At 40.4% G+C, this 17703-nt stretch overlaps 1 protein-coding gene across 1 annotated transcript; it reads right to left on the minus strand.

The window, feature by feature from the left end:
* Window positions 1–391: 391 nt before the first annotated feature.
* LOC148031750 (LOB domain-containing protein 4-like) lies at window positions 392–1855 on the minus strand. The gene is made up of 2 exons (XM_087685397.1): window positions 1365–1855; window positions 392–1216 (listed from the first exon to the last, which is right to left on the minus strand). The coding sequence occupies exons 1-2, from the start codon at window positions 1551–1553 to the stop codon at window positions 761–763; spliced, it is 645 nt and encodes a 214-aa protein (XP_087541523.1). The 5' UTR covers window positions 1554–1855; the 3' UTR covers window positions 392–760.
* Between the last annotated feature and the right edge of the window lie 15848 nt (window positions 1856–17703).

A 17703-nucleotide genomic window follows, 5' to 3' on the forward strand; every position in this document is an offset into this window, starting at 1 on the left:
TAGACATTTGTTTGCATCACAAGAATGATAGAACTCCATCCAGGTTCGGGATAAAAGCAAAAAACATGCACACGAGAAGCTACGGTAGGCACCAACACGAAGAATGGAGCGAGGGTCCAATCGTATGTTATTGCCACCGCAAGTACCAAGCGCACGACGATCGAACATCCACAAAGGTAAAAACGTAGTCGTTTTACACTTGGCGACTCGTCCAAAAATGCTGAGAAACAATTCATGGCTATGGAGCGACACGCTCTGTCAATTCACAGGGATGCTTCAGTATAAAAACGCCTAGACAACCGAAATGCCGCATAACTTTGGATGTAGGATGCATCGTCTACTTAAAACAGGACATTCATTTTCCTTTGCTACCAACATTGAGACATTCGCAACCCCATGTGCGCGCATTATATCCTTGTATCTCATAAAATCGTACTCATAAAAGAGGTTGATGGCATTGCAAAGAGAACGCAACCATAAAGGGGGATGTGTTTTGTACATCTTGCTTCTCAATATACTCAATGAAAGGAAGTAGGGGATTATGTGGCATCAGAGGCGACATCTTTTTGCTGTCTGCCTTCCACCAGCCACAAACAGAAATGGGCAACGCCCCCCAGCTGGATTGCAGAGGACGGGGTAACTGGTGCTCTGAACTAGTAGTCAAAGGGCAGTATACTTGCGCTATCGTAACTTGTAAGATATTTCTAGATCAGTTGGAGTGAGCCTAAAGGAACACCAAAGAAGTAGGGAAGGAAGCATGTCATACATTGAGCTCATGCGCCGAATGGGCACCATGATGATGATGATGATGATGATGATTTTGGAGCAGGAAGTTGTTGTAGAACTGGGGCTTCAAGTCAGGAGGAGAAGGGGCAATGCAGGGCGAAGGAGTTGAGGAAAGCGCCGGCCGCGGCAGGGAGGTTATTGTACCTCGGGCTGCCATTGTGGTCGTCGTCGTCACTGTCATTGTCGTCGGGGAGGCGCCATTGCTATTACTAATGTGGAGCAGATGAGGATGTGGATGAGGAGGATGTTGCTGCATCCGAAGGCAAACGATCTCCGCTTGAGCCACTGCGAGCTGCGTTTGCAGCTGTGCCACTTGCTGCTGCAACGTGGATATGGCGCCCACACACCCATACACTGGGTCTCGGACTCTAGCATTGGCTTCATACACCATACTGCTCACGGCGTCTCCTCTTTGGTGCTCTGGAAGGTCCTATCGTCATATCGAATGTACACATGAGAGATAGAGAAGAAGGGGGGGGGGGCGGGGGGGGGGGTCGGGGAGGGTTGGGGGCCGGGCTTGCAATTATTGAATTCAATCTGTCGCAGATTTATAGAACCCGTTGCTACTTGTAACTTACCTGCAGCATTTTGTTGACATTGCTGGCTCCGAACACCTTGTGCACGCTTGCAAACTTCAATGGTTCGTCTGCTGGAAAGTATGGAGCAAACACGCAGTCTTTGGCGCACCTCCTGCGTAGGAGCTTACAGGCCGCACAAGGAGAAGAGCTGGTCTGCCTGGAACTCTCTTTCATGGCTTCTGGCCTCATCAGCAGCAGACGGGTAGAGAGAGAGAGAGAGAGAGAGAGAGAGAAGGGGGGGTGGGAGGAGGGGCTGGATAACAAAATGATGATGCAGGCTCATGAAGGTAGGTGGTGCGCTTTTTTCTTTCCCGTGTGCATGCGCTTGCGGTCGACGACTCTACAAACAAACTGCTGCTGCGTCTTTAAATTCAATGTTGGTTTGCAGTGTGCACTCCCTAGTTACTGTACAAGAAGATTGAGACTCACCGACTTCCGAGAGAGATAGCTCGAGATCGAGTCGAAACTCGAGAGAGAGAGAGAGTGAGAGGGAGAGGGAGATGGTATTGGGGCCCGGGGGGGGGGGGGGGCGCGGGGCGGCGAGGGGCAACAGAGCAGGCAAAAGTGACAGTGGGGGGACCTGCCGTTTTGCTGCGATAACAGTTTAAAAAGGAAGAAAACCCACGTTCTTTCCTGGCCTCTAACGTTAGCATTTAAAATGCCTCAGGGAGACGAGAAAAGCAGGAGTGGGGACCACCTGTGCGTGACCTTCCTATCCGATTAATAAAGAAACACCAGCAGTGCAGCACCACTACCTACTGAACTGAATGATAACGATAAGCCTGCTGCCTGATGATGATCATTTGATGAGAGGCTTTCTTCTCTCTTCCTCGCTGACGACGAAGGCTGGACCCTGAATGCTTATTTGCGTGTTTTGCGTGTCCTCTCTGTCATCTCACTTTGGCGTCTGCTGTATTTTCTTTAACGCTTGCCTGGGCGTTTCTGTTTGTTCCAACATTGACAAATTGCACGGAGGATAAAAGCTGAAGCCTGACGAGGGAAGAAAAGGAGAGTGAGAGGCACTGATGAGAGCGGGGGGTGTCATGGTGGAAGAAAAGGGAAGCCCAACGAGAAAACAGTGCAGGAACATGTCCGACACACAAGGCAGTGTATACCTAGGTAAAAGTGGGAAGGAGGAGTAGTATAGAACTTACAAGTATAATAGTAGTGGTAGACATCTACCGTCAACAGTATGGTGATTGGTTGGGAAGGACCGTGGACGTGGCTGAGTAGGTAGGCTTACAGGGGCAAAAAGAAAACATATGTTATACCCAGACATATCACGCCTCGTGCTGCATTGTATGACGCGTCACCGTGACGTTGACAAAACGTCCAACTACACTGGACAGGCCACCGGTTCATGCACGCGGGACAAGAGCATGTTTTCTCACTTATTACTCTCTCTCTCTCTCTCTCTCTCTCTCTCTCTGTAGAGTAGACTCTATCCATCCGGTCGCTGAACCTGCGAATGATGGTCTCCAGCCTCAGCGCTTCACATGTCCGTTGTCTACACCGTATTGTCGGGGTCTCGCTTTCATTGTCCCCTCTCACTAAGTAACAAGGGTTTCCCACGGCAGGTTTGAAAACCGCAGCAATTCAGCGCGAGATGTGACCAATGTAGCCTTGGATGTGTACAAAGCTCAGAGCACCTTTCCAGAGCCCTTTTTCTCAACGGCTTTCCACACCAAGCCTGCGCATTTCCAACTCCGCAAAATATGTCAAATCTAAAACAAGTAGGAAGTATTGGGTAACTTTTGTTATTATAAAACGCTCAACAATGGCTATCATTGCTTTTGGTGCGGTTCAAATAGCGACCGCGGGAAAGTCCCTTAAAGCAGACAGAGCTAAAACAAGGACTCCATACTCTTTTAGCATGCGTGATGAGGATAAAACCATCATCCTTGTTGCTTAGCTCGGAGAGTTTTCCCATTGTGAGTTTGGGAAAAAGTGCACATTTTATTGCAACCATTCCCTCTCTATGGTGAGTTTTGGAAGGAATCCCATGAAAATAGGGAACTTTGTTCCTTTCGTGAAACATTATCTAAAAGGAAAACTTAAAGTTTATGCGTCTCATTGCTCAATGCTACCTCACACATATCACCAATTGCATTATCTCAAACCAATTACCATTAATCACATGGGAAGGTGCTTGTAAACTTCATGGTGTGTTTTGAAATCGCATGCCCTTATCGTGTTCCTTTTCAAACTCAATGTGGGAAACCCCTCTTATATTATTTAGCAAAAGTTTCACAACTTTGAAAAACCGTTTTTGTACTTCATGGAGGGGACATTGGCAAAACTATTGGCACTTTTAATGTCCCAAATTGATCATGGGAAGCTCCTTCAAAGAGAAATAGAAATAACCTTTACCCACAAGTTCCCAAATAAAATTTATAAACTGTAAATACAATGACTGTTGTTTAATACTCCTAGTGATGTTCCTAAAAGTACTACTCATCCAGGCATCCATCATCTACAGGTTTTCGAAATTTCAAGTATGAGAAAATATTCACAAAGATTCAAATAGTCCTAGTTTTGCGGAGATTTGGTGAGAACAATATGCTTCCTAACAAGACTCTTAAGTCCCTTAAGGAAACTAGCCTACATGCATAGCTTCTTCATCTTGTCCCCCTCCCTCCATTCCTTTCAAACTATATGCCAACAACTATACTAACAAGACCTTCATCTCGAGTTCTCCTCCAGATGAGGGAGAGCCTCTAGAAAGATGTAGAGTGCTCCCCACCCCCTTCTGCTTATGGCATTCACACCTCCTCAGCTAATGTATGCTAATGACTATACTAATGTGACCTTCATATTGAGTTCTCCTCCATACGAGGGAGAGCCTCTAAAAAGATATAGACCCCCCCCCCCCCCCCCCCCTCTCTTGTTTGCGGCCTTCACACCCCCTCAACAACTATATCTCATGTCACTTCACAATTTAGGATAGTGCCTACAACCATCACATAGGTGGTAGGGGTGGCCTTTCAACCGAATATCATATGGCTCTATTTTCGATAATCCTCTTTCAAATCCTCTTCTACACATTTCGGTAGCCCAAATATGCGGTCTAGAAATATTTTGGCAACCCAAGCTAACAAGTAGCAACATGGCTGTAGAGCACAATAACTCCATTCAAAAGGACATGCATGAAATATTAAAGCTTGGCAAAGAACAACTCCCCCCCCCCCCCCCCCCCCCCCCCCCCCCTCCCCAAAAGGCCAGCACCATCAAAATCTTGCAACCTCATTCAAACTTCCAATTGTTGGACCTACAACCATCATGTAGGCTGTATGGTTGGCCGTTCAATTGGATATACATGACACAATAGATTGCTAGAGGCATCATATGGCTCTATTGCCGATAATTCTCTTTCAACTCCTTTTTGGCAAACCAAGCTTGCAAGTCACAACATTGCTATGGAGGATGTGAAATCCATTTGGAAGGACATGCAGGAAATATTAAAGCTTGGTAGAGACCCCTCTCCCCCAAAGGTCAGCACCATCAAACTCCTACAACCTCATTCAAAGATCCAATTGTTGGACTTACAACCATCATGCAGGCAGTATAGATGATGGCGTTTCAATGAGATATACCTAGCACAATAGATTTGTTGAAGTCACCATATGACTCTATTGTCGGTAATCCTCTTTCAACTCCTTTGCACATTTCACTAACCCATCTATTTGATTTAGAAGTATTTGGGCAAACCAAGCATGCAAGCGGCCACATGGTTATGAAGGACAAGAACTCCATCTAGAAGGATATGCATGAAATATTAAAGCTTGGTAAGGACATCCCCCCACCCCCCTGCCCAAAAAGCTCAACACCATCAAACTCCTACAAGCTCATTCAAACATGTAATTGTTGAACCTACAACCATCACATTGGCAGTATGGTTGGCCTTTCAATTGGATATACTTGGCACAATAGATTTGTTGAAGTCACCACATGGCTCTATTTGTTGGTAGTCCCATTTCTACACCTCCTTTGCATATTTCACTAACCCAACTATTTGGTCTAGAAATATTTTGGCAAACCAAGCTGACAAGTCGCAACATGGCTATGGAGGACAAGAACTCCATCTAGAAGGACACACATGAAATCCATCCAGAAGGACACACACAATAGATTTGATGAAAGTATCATATGGCTCTATTATTGGTAATCTGCTTTTCAACTTCTCTTTTGCACATTTCAACCCAACTATTTGTTCTAGAAGTATTTTGGCAAACCAAGCTTGCAAGTGGCAACGTGGCTATGGAGGATAAGAATTCCATTCAGAAGGGCGCGGTGTTGGGGTTAAAGGCCACTTATGCCTAGCTGCCTACATTTACTTGTACTTACCGCCTACACGCTTGTACACTATAGGTGGCGGTCGCCTATCACCATCACTTTATTTTTTACTCTTAATATAACAATATAATAAGGAAAGGCAAGTCACATTGTGACAGTTGGAGTTCCCACACACCGATCTCTCTCTTCTTTGCTTGAATTCCCATAGCTCTTGCTTTTGCTCATGCTTCCACTAGTGCTCCACATTTCAAGTAGTATCAAAGTAGGCATTTGAGGAGTTTCATTAGTCTTTGCTTTGGCTTGAGAAGAGAGCTTCACTTTCAGCTTTCATGGCTGCCCCAACCCTTCACTCACGAGGTATGCTTTCACTTTTCCCTTCATCAAGGCTTTCTCCAATGATTTTTTTTGTCTTCCAAAGAGTCAATTGAGCATTGGTCAATGATCATTGAGGTGAAGAGTAGCTGAAGAAGGCCCAAGATCAACAACTAGTGCATTTTGCGTTGATTTTTTAGCCCCTCTCTTTGGTTTGACAGCTTGTGCCTCAGTCATTCTTTGGTCCCTTGCTACTTGCAACTCATTGGCAATCTTCCCAACACTAAAGGGCTTACTCTTGGGCACTCTTGGATGCAACCATTGTCTCCCAACTTGGTACATGTCTACTATAATACACTGTGGACAACATACATTAAGTTCCATAATGCTTATGTGATGCTTATGAGATGGTATTTTGATGTGCGGATGTTGATTTGATGCATGGGCAAGCTTCTTGGATTGTTTAGAGCTCAAACAGCCTAGCATTTGAAGGTTTCTTTGCTGTAGCAAATTTTGGACAACAAGTATTCATTGTTGAGAATTCTACATGTATGTATTGATGCTTGGCATTCATGTATATGCCCAGTTATGATTATGATGAGCTTAGAGCTTCCTATTTGAGCTTAGTTGAATGCATTTTGGCAATGACTCATAGACACAGTGATTGTTCACTTGTGAGTTGAAGGCCTATTGTTGGTATGTGCTCCTAGATGTATTGATTCATGTCTTTGGGCCTAAATGCTATATACTTGATGTATTGAGCTTTGTGCTCTTGGGCATTTCAGATTCACTTCCTATGGGAGCCATTTATATGTACATTGCAAAGCTTAGTTCTTTGAGTTAGTGGAAGACTCTTTTATACTCTCCTAGTTTATGCATACATTGTTCATTGCAGAGATTCACGACTATGGATTGATTTGATTTTGAGCTTGGATACTATGTACTTATCATTTTAAGTGGATTGCTAGTGGTGGATACATGCTTGATATGCATTTTTGTATGCATCTATGTATTTGACACCTTGGATGTTTTGACAATCTTTAATACTTGGTGGTTTATGCTTTGTCTTGTACTACTAGTTATTGAAATTTATTTCTAAGCAATTTCTTTTGGAGTAGGCACTCTGTTTGAGTACTCTAGTGCTTTTTGCTTGTGGATAATTGTGTACTTGCTTTGTCTCTTCCATATTGTACTCCCTTTGGCTAAGTTTTGGGATCAATTTGTAGTTATTATAGTAGCCCATGTTTGATTTGTAGACATAATGGTAAGTACTTTAAATGCCTCCAATGATACCATTATTTTCAACATAGAAAAGTTGGATGGCAACAACTTCTAGTATTACAAGACTCATATAAGATAGGTATCGGTGCAAAAGAAGTAGGTTAGGCCATTGAAAACCCGAGCTTAAAGCTATAAAATTGGGATAGAGATGATTGGGATGAGCTTGATGAAGTATGAAATTCTAGTATCATAATATCTTCTCTAAGCAAGTGTACTTCAATGTTATTTCGATTGATGGTGGTGGACATGATTTATGAAATATGATATGTGATCCTTATGATAATAAGCGGAGTCTTGCATCTCAATTGTATTGGCTGAAGAAGCTTATGGACCTTCACATGAAGGAGGGCACCCCTATGACACTCAGTTGAATGAGTTGCATTCTATTTTCAGCCAACTTATCTCGCATGACATTTAGTTTGAGGATAACATAAAGTCTTTGTTCTTGCTTCTTACATTGCTAGAGTCTTCGGATACATTCTATATTTCTATGAGTGCTAATCCTTCTGAAGATAGATTTTAAAATCTAATGATATAGAGAGTGATTGATTTACTTATAAAAAAAGTGAACAAGAAGAATGTTGATGTATTCTATACTTCTCATACACTTATAGTGAGAGGTAAAAATGGTAAAAATGGAAATAATAACCATGGTAGAGACTCACAGAAGTCCCAATCTAAGTTTCATGGCTAGTCTCCTACTAAGTCCCATAGTCACAAGTCTACTTTGACATGTCATTATTGTGGGCAGTAGGGTCACGTTAGGCCAGATTTGCAAGAAGATTAATCTAAGATTAGATAGTGAATATGATTTTACTAACCATTATTAGTTAGAATTTCAAGAAGGTAACCATAACTTGGGGCCAACCTCCTCCCTCTTATACTAATGGGGAGGTTGAAATGTAAATAGTGGTTCATGCAATACACAAAGCTAGCACAAGGATGCAATATAGGAACTATAAAATGGTTTTGGAGAACTGATGTGAGTCAAGTGTAATAATGGGAAATTAGGTCACTCTAGCAACAAAGTTATAAACATGAGTTTAGCATGTCATACACCTCCTTTTAGAATGCATTTTAATCATAATAATGCTATCATCAAATAAGGGCATTACTTGAATTTTCATGAAAAGAAGAGAGGTTTCACATGATATATAGTTTTACTTTTTTGAATGTTTGCTTCACATAATAACACTTATACCTTGTTAGTTTCACTAGTAAGGACGACAAAGTGGGAGCCTGATAGGGCCTCCAAAAAGCATAGAAAATTTTAGGCATGGAGCACCAATTTCTTGTCATTTTATGTAATGAAGCCTTTATCAAATCTCGCTAAGTGAAGATAAATGTAAATATAGTTCAAAATATTTATGCCAACCCTTGCAAGAAGTTTATGCAACCTATGTGTTTTGAAAAGTTTGCACAAATTACAGTAAAACACTTGTAGCAAGCCTTGTTCCCACTAAATTCTTATGCAAAATTGATATAACTTGGCTTACAAATTTTCCACTAAGATTGACAAGGATCTTACAAGGGCTTCAAAAATTTCAAGCACCTTGAAATTCCTTGAAGAAATTAAGACTTATTATAGTTTTTTTTTGTCCAATCAGGACAGTTCATTGAAAAGGCAAGGGGATTAGAAACTCAAATTTGCAAATTTGATTGAATATGAAAACCTTTAGGAAATTAAGTAGACCATCAAGACTTCTACAAATTCATGACTTAATTTGAAGATTTTCTTTAATCCACTAAAATCTAGAGAAGGTATGGACTTGCCATTCTCATGGACCGACAATTCTCAAACATTATCTAGATCATCCTAAGCAACCAAATATGAAACATTATCTCGAGAAGGTATGGACTTGCCATTCTCATGGACCTACAATTCTCAAACATTATCTAGATCCTAAGCAACCAAATATGAAACATATTTAGGGTTTAGTTACTTGGAATGATCAGGATAGATGTGAAACATGTGGATATGACTCTTAATCTAGCCATGTAGAGGCCTTTGTGCTAGTTAATCAGCAACCAATCTTCCTCAACCATTCTCATTGATAATGTCACATGTTGTCAACAAATGGATCTATCTTGAGCCATCCATTAGCATCCATACCAATACACTACTAGCATCAAGGGGAGGGGTCCCCACTATTTGCTTGAACCCTCCTTTTTCAATATGCCTTTCTACAATCATGTGATGGCATACTTTCCAAATCCTTTACAGAGTTTTCTTTCAATTCGATGCCCAAACTACACATCTAATCTTTAAAATTTATTTTAGAAAGCTATGAATGTGCCAAATTTCTATTCAATTTAGAAAAGATAATTGTTTTCACCCAAAAAAAACATTGGAAACTCATTTGTGAATGTTTCCACATGGAGCACATTAGTTTATTCAAACCCACACTCTCAAAGCTTGCATTGAGTGGCCATATTAGTCATCAGGAGCAAAATAGCATAGAGGAATCTTTAGGAACAAGCAATCGGTAATGGCTTCATAGCATAATACTTTGCAGAATGGAGGTATTCAATACTTCTACTTTAGAGTAGAAGTGGGCCAATGCTCTAGTGTGGGGAACAAGTTGGGAGAGGGCTTCATTCACGTGACATATACATTCTTACAACATATATGGATAGTACAGATTACAATAAATGGAAGGAAATGAATACTAATTTCTTCAATAAGTTTCTATATGCAATGGGACATTAACAATAATACTAAAATCTTATTTAGCAAGCTCCTAGATCTCAATTGGACCCTTCTCAATGAAGCAAGTAGGTGCATGAAATGACAAATCTTCAAATCCACATCACCATCAATCCCAAAAACTCAAGTATCCTCTCTTGTTTTGTTCCTTCTAATGGATACCTACATTGGATGAAAGCACACTAGTCCCATGCCTCAATTTTATCTAGCATGGGGATTGGCCCCTTGCTAATTTTTTGAGGAATTGGTTCAAAGTCAAATGGGGAATCAATGGAGTACAAGCATTTTTTTGCTATGATACTTCTTGAAAATATATATATATATTCTTCTAATTTGAGTAATCAAATAGTTCTCAACATCCTAGATTGTCATGGTCAATGGGATGTTGAGGAACTCCCTATTAAATGGACTCCTAGTTAGCCCTAAATCCATAGATCCTTATGTGAAAAGAGTTTCCAAAATTTCCCAACAAGCAATGGTTTGAATCCTTTCACTTTAGTTTTGTAGGACTATTATTTGTTTAAAAGGGTTATCATTTACCAAAAGTGTAATTTGTCCCTTTTCGTATTTTAGGCATGAAAGTTAATAGGTTTTGTTTCGCCATATTATTGCCTTTATTTCTTAGAATTGTAGAAGCTAAACAATTAATGCATATTTGTCTATAAATTAAGGTATCAGTACATGGTCTTTAACAACAAAAATATGCAAAGGATAGAAAGTACTAAATTATGGTCCTTTGGCCACAATAGGAGATGCCTTGCAAATCTTCCACACATGATTACCAAAGATCACTCTATAACCACAATCATCAAGTTGTCCTATACTTATCAAACTCTTTGGCATGTTGACATGCTATACATTGCACAAGTTGAAAGAAGAACCATTTGGCAATGACAAGTGTATATCCCCAATATCAACAATATTGCCTGCATAGTTGTTTCCAAGATCGATACATCCACTTTTTCCAGTATCATAAGTAGAAAACCACTCTGTATGTGAAGTAACACAAAATGATGCTCTAGAATCTAAAAGCCGCCAATTTAGACAAAACTAAGATAACAAAATTGTATCTTATCTAATCAAAATTGTATTCATGAGTATCAGCAACATGGCAAACAAAAGGAGCAAAGTTTGTAGCCTTGTATAATAGAGCTTTGAAGAGGGGTGTACTATTGAAGATAACTATTGAAGCATAAGGCAAAAAGAGCATTTGAAAATAATACATTGACCATATCAAAAAAGTGTTTATCAAAGGCTACTTTAGACAAAATCAAGAGAATAAAATCAAATATTGTCTTATAAGCTTTGCCAATGTTTGTGTTTATCATGGCAATTTACTTGCCCTAACCCAAAGTGTGATCAATAGAAAATGCTAGATTAATGATTGCCTCATGGATCTTACATCCGTACATAAAACTAAATTATTTTGTATTAGAATACCATATCAAAAACTTAACATGTACAACCAAAGTCTTGGCAACAATCTTGCATGAGATAATTAACATTCTGAGAGATATAACTAATCCTAATAAGTTTATCACTTCAAACCCTTCAAAACAATCTTGATAATAGTAGCATTTACATAAATGAATGGTTTGACCACGTAAGTCAAATCAACGCCACAAAACTACCAACATCTTGAAACACTCCACAAGCAATCCATCTTTGTTAGGAGTCCTATTCTTTTTTCATCATTCCTACTTTGTGATCAATCTCCTTCTTTGAAAAAGACACATTCAAGAAAGCAACCTTCTCTCTAAAGGTGAGACTAGGCATACAACTAGAAAGCCAAGAGCCCATCCATGATAATGCTAATGAGCCAAATGATCCTCCCAAATAATACTAGATACTTACACATTAGAAACCCTGGCTATGTCTCCTTCTTTCTTATGTACTCGATGAAAATCATCCACAGCATGCACAAAGTTTCCTCTACATTTTCTACAAAGATCCTTGAAGAAACTACTAAATGGTAGTCACCAATTTCTAGCCATTGAATTTAGGAGAAAATTTGTGCACCATGCATTCTTAAGACATAAGATAGGATTTAGTTCTTGCAAGAGGTTATCCACAATCACATTATCAAGGTATGATAGACATAGCACCAAAAAAGAAGATTCTTACAACTAACAACATTTGAAATTTGGGCCCATCCTTTTAAAAAAGCTTTTGGTTGCTATTTGTGCAAAGTGCCCTCTTTCCCTAAAAGCACAATATGTATCAAGGAAAGGAATAATTAAAGCTCACAAAGAAAAAACAAAACCTCTTTCATCATTAAAATCTAGTATTTTCAAAGGTTTCAATCACTAGTCCCATAATATACACACATATTGATCCCCCTTTAAGTTTGGTAACCAACAATGGAACATACAACACCTTCCCTAGAGCTCCAACAACCTATTTGTTATTTTCTTCAAAAAAGGAATGAAGACCAAGGAAAGAGATTCACAAAGGGAATTCTAGAAGAAGCACAACATTAGGGGAAAATCTTGCAAACCTCGAGATTCTGCATAGTTTTCTTTGAAGCTGACCAAACAATCAAGGATGTAGTGTTGTTCACCATATGAGACAATAAACACCTAGTAGAGGCCCTTCCCAACAAACTTGAAATGTAGAAGGATACAACCAGCTCAAAAGGTGGCACTAAACCATTTGGCAAACTCATCTTCCCATAGGATGTGGCCCATGATGAACATGAAAAGTCCAATAAAGGTAAAATTAAGATATCTACTAATGCACAAATTCAATCAGTGAAGAAGTAATTTTCATTTGAGCTCTCCTATTTTCAGCACAAGGGTTTCTCTTTTAGCAACATGAATGTTCCACTTATCGTATGCAAAAGCATAAATAGCAACTGGAGCATCATTATCTTGACTTGAGAAGTCTGCAACATGAATGTTCCACTTATCGTATGCAAAAGCATAAATAGCAACTGGAGCATCATTATCTTGACTTGGGAAGTCTATTAATCTAATTCCATCAAAACATTGTAGGCATGCTTTTGCACCTTGAGAAGATCCCATATTTGTCCATGGCAAGTCAAGGGAGCTCTTCCATGCATGTGCAGTAGGCACACATTGCAACATGGCAAACTGAAGGCACAAACTTGAATAGAAGGTCCCCACCAACCTCAATATCATAGAATGTTGTTTAATAAAATTATTTTTGCAACTTCTGGGGAGATCTAAAAACTAGTTGTAAATTCTCATTTTTAAATATTTTTTAAACTTTGATTTTTCTTAAAAAGAAGATGGTAAGTTGTAATATGGGGGAGGAGATTCAACATGCAATTAAGGTAATGCATGCTTAGCTCTTACTAAACTTCATGGGAGCCTTGTCAGTTTAAAAAAAATGGTGTGGCATGTTCTTTTCCCTCTTTACTTTCCAAAAATATCACTATTTACTTTGAAAATCTATATAGGGTCTATTTTCTTAACTTGATTTTTGTTAGTGGCTTATTTAAATGGAGTTATTATATGAATGGCTTTGTGCTTGTATTTTTGAGAGCTTTTAGTATTATTCGAACATAAATTCTTTTACCATATTTCTCCATACATGCTCTCCCACAAGAGGTACACAAACCATTCAAACAATCCCACTTGCCCAACCACTACTTGCTATCCTAATCATCATGAAGCTGTAGCTTTTAATACATGTCATCATATTTTTAAATATACTATTTTGAATTTAAAATCATGTGCTCCCTCCTCATTGGCACCCAATCTACCCAATCCCCTTTATCTCCTCCATATATATCTCAACTCTCAATGCCATTCACTGCCCCTATTTTGCAAGTACATTTGTTGTAGACATACCTATAGCATTCCTTACTTCTGTGTCAGCACACTATTGCAACCACTTTTCTCCTCTTATGTGTGTCCTAATGCTACCTACAAAGTGTGCTTCCTAATCCATCATTTCCTGCCATGTCTATTGTGTGTGAATGTAAGGCATGTCTTACTACCAGTAGACATCCATTTGTCTCTCATATTCTATGCACAAACTTGCTCTTGAGCAAGTAAGGGGGCAGAATTTGTCAATCTGGAGGAATCCACTAGCATCTCCTACTTTTTGCCTTGTTAAGAAGCACTTGAAAGTTGCAATTGAACCCCCCAAACCATAATTGATTCCCAAATTGCAAGTTGCCTTTCCGCAACCCAAAACTAAGCTCCCCAAGTTGCCCAAAGTTAGAGGAGTTGAAGTTCTCAAGCATGCATCATTGGAATGACAACCAAGGAAGAAAGTTCAATGCCATGATTGTGCATTTTTACTACATTGAGGTATTTGCTACAAGTTGTACACTAAAAAAATATTATTTTGTAGCATTCATATATCTTCTAATACTTTGTTTTTTGCATGATTGCTACATTTGGCAGCCACTCTCCTTTGGCTACATTCCATAAAGAGTTGTGCAAACAATCCAACGCTTTCCAAGTGTTTTTATTAATGCATTCCCACTAGTTGTGTTTGTCAACACATCCTTGATCTACTCAACAGTACGCCAAACATACCAAGGCAATCAACTAGTTGTGCTTGTTAATACATTCCTAGTAGTTGTGTTTGTTAACACATACTTAATCCCCATCATGCCTAGGAAGAGAACAAACTTATGAAGGCAATCTAGGAAGGTTGTAAGCACACCCCAAAATCATTTGGTTGTTCCTCCTTCCAAAACTACCCGCTTGCATTACAAGAGGGTGTTGGGGTAAAAGGCCTCTAGGCGTTCAGTTGGACAGCACCTACATTGTGTGTGCTCTTCTCTCCCACATCTTCCTCTTCTCCTTCTCCACTGCCATTGCATCCCCTTCAACTAGTATCAGAGCTTTGGATCAGAGCTTGATAGTGGAGCTTGGTCTAACATTACTTCAGCCCCGGATTGAAGACCCAGAGCTTGGAGGTTCAATGCCAGCCATGGCTTCTTCCCCTCGAGGTAAGATTTCATCTCCCGCCTCTCCACGGCCCTCATAGGCTCTTTGTAGGTGTTCCTTGGCTTCATTGGGCACCTTGTATGCCCCCATTTTCACCCTTATCCTCAGCATAACCAGTAGGCCCTATAGTAGAGCAGCTCACGTTTTTTTGCACCCGCTTCAAAATCTGGCTCAAAAATCCCATTTTTTTCTCATATCTCAGGCATCCGAAACCCGATTCAGGTAAGACCTGAGTTGATTTACAGCAAGAAAATGTCATGCTCTTAGCTTATGTGATGCTCCTAAGGCTTGGTATTTGATGCCCAAATGCTTTGGGCATGCTTGCCTAATGTTTTGAGATGCTTTGGGACTTGGTTTGAGCTTCATAGCTCGATTTATGCAGGGATTTACTGCTGTACATTGTTTGGGCAGCAAGGTTTTATCAGGGATGGCTTATGCATAATGCTCTTTGTTGACATTCAGGTGTCCTGTTGGATGTATTGATGCTTGGTCATCATGATTTATGCCCGGATATGCTATTTGAGAGCTATTGAGCCTTGATTTGGATGCGAACACTTCGTTGTTGGTTGGGATTTATGCTACCTTGGTTGACAGGTTATTTTACCTCCAGTTTGGTTATGCCTATGGTCTACAGGTGCTCTCGACTACTCGGGATGATATGTTGATGTATTTGGATGATGCCACTTTGATGTTTATGCTCTCGGATGCTTCTTGAGTAAAGAGTAGAGCTCAATTCTTGGTTCACTGTCATTTTCTTTGTAGCTGACATTTCACTTGACAAGGTTTATGCCCCGTGCTACCCATTATGGGACTGACGTCTAATGTGGATGCTTTTGGGTTCGGTTGTAGTATGGTAGATTTTTGGACTTGAATTGACTTGAATTTGAGAATTTTGTGGAGTATTTTGCATTTGGTTGGCTTATCACATATGCAGCTTGGATGCTATTTGGCCCTTAATGCCCCGATTATGGATCTTGGATTTACTTGGATGTAGATACATGTTTTGAGCAGTGCTTGCTCCATTGTCTTGCAATTGGGTATTGAGATTTCATTGCTCATTGATGCTTGGTTCTTTGCGGGTTACTCCTTGATCACTAGACTTCTTGACAGTGCTTGGGTTTAGCAGTTATGGCTTTGTTGCTTCTGTGTTGCATAGCTTCAAAGCTAGTTGGGTTGCTTTTGCCCATACAGGTCAAAGAGTAGTTGCTCTTGATGCTTACCCGACTATGCACTTTATCTACTACCATGTACTTTACAAAGCCACTTATTTGGATGTTGTTGTACAGATACTTGGGCTTCTCCTGGAGCTTGACCATTGCAGGATCTTATGCCACTTACTGGTCTTGCATTGACTTGGATGCTACTATGTGGTCTGATGTACTGCAGAGTCATGTTTGCCATTATGGTTATGGGAAAATTTCATGGCTGAATACCATACAGATGTCTTATTCTTTACCGTACTATGGTTGGTTATGTCATGCAGTTGGCTATGACTCTTCTTCATGTGGAAGCTTTTGTATCCTTGGTTGATGCCTTTATGTCCTCCCCTCTGTTGAGGTTTCATGAGCCTTTGCAGCGTGCTTCTACCACCATTGATGTACTTGCAGATGATTGTCTTTATGAGCAAGTTTCCTTCGTTGGGATAACCCTCGACTGCTTGAGCTCCGTGGATGCTATGGATAGCCCTATTCATGATGACTTGGATTCCTTGTCATCTTCTACAGGTTCTTCTACTTCAGATGTTGTTTGCTTCCATTGTGGGAAGCTTGGGCATGTTCAAAGAAAATGCTTTAGATGGATTAGAGAGCATCAGAGACAGAGACAGACTCGACATGAGCAGAGAGTCAAAGATACATTAGATGCACCAGGTATTACCACTCTTACTAGTGGTGAGGTACATGCAGCTACCCATGATGATGCAACTGAGCATGTACTCCTGTCATCTTGTTTCCCTACAACTTACTTGCTCAGTGTGATTAGGCCTATGTGTTTGATTGGCTTTTGGACTCTATTGCATCTTGTCATGTTACCCCTCATAGAGCATGGTTCTCTTCTTACACGGAGGTTGACAGATGTATTGATTTGGGCCTTGAGGAGTCTTATGCTATTGTTGGTATAGGGGATATACACCTAGCTTTGCCAAATGGGACTTCTCTTAAACTCAAGGATGTTTTACATGTTCCCATGCTCAGTAAGATATGCATGATATACTATTTCTCTTTAGGATAGGTCATGGAAGATCTATCGTGGTTGCTTGGTTTTGGGGCCAGAGGTTCTAGAGTTGGTTCTCATTACCCAGTGCATGTCTCTCATGTGGGAGATTCTATGGTTGTAGTTATCCGGATACCACATGCATTGTTATGGCATTATCGCCTAGGCCATATGCACCACAGAGAGATGGAGATCTTGTCTTGTTTAGAATCGTTGTTGCCTCCTATGTCACTTACAAATCTTGATGCTTGCCCTGATTGTACTTGTGGTCCTTGCAGAGCCCCCTTGGCTTATGGCAATCATACGAGGCATGCTCCTCTAGATCTTGTCCATTGTGCAGTATATGGACCTATGCCTTCCCAGTCACTTGGTGGAGCATCGTACTTTGTGACCTTTGTTGATCATGCTACCCATCGTGTTTGGGCTTTTCCCTTGGTGCAGATTGAGGATGTTGCAGTTATGCTTGATAGGTTTATGGATTCTCTTGGTGGCAGGTCTAGGTGCTTGTAGATGGATTATGAGAGTCATGCTCTCTTTCCCAGCTTTCAGACCTCTTGTCAGTATTATGGCATTGATTTCTTGTGCCCACGGTATTATGGGATCGCTC

The sequence above is a fragment of the Lygodium microphyllum genome, chromosome 9 (genome assembly GCF_053477565.2).
Source record: "Lygodium microphyllum isolate KBCC chromosome 9, Lygodium_microphyllum_v1.1.10, whole genome shotgun sequence".
NCBI lineage: Eukaryota > Viridiplantae > Streptophyta > Polypodiopsida > Schizaeales > Lygodiaceae > Lygodium > Lygodium microphyllum.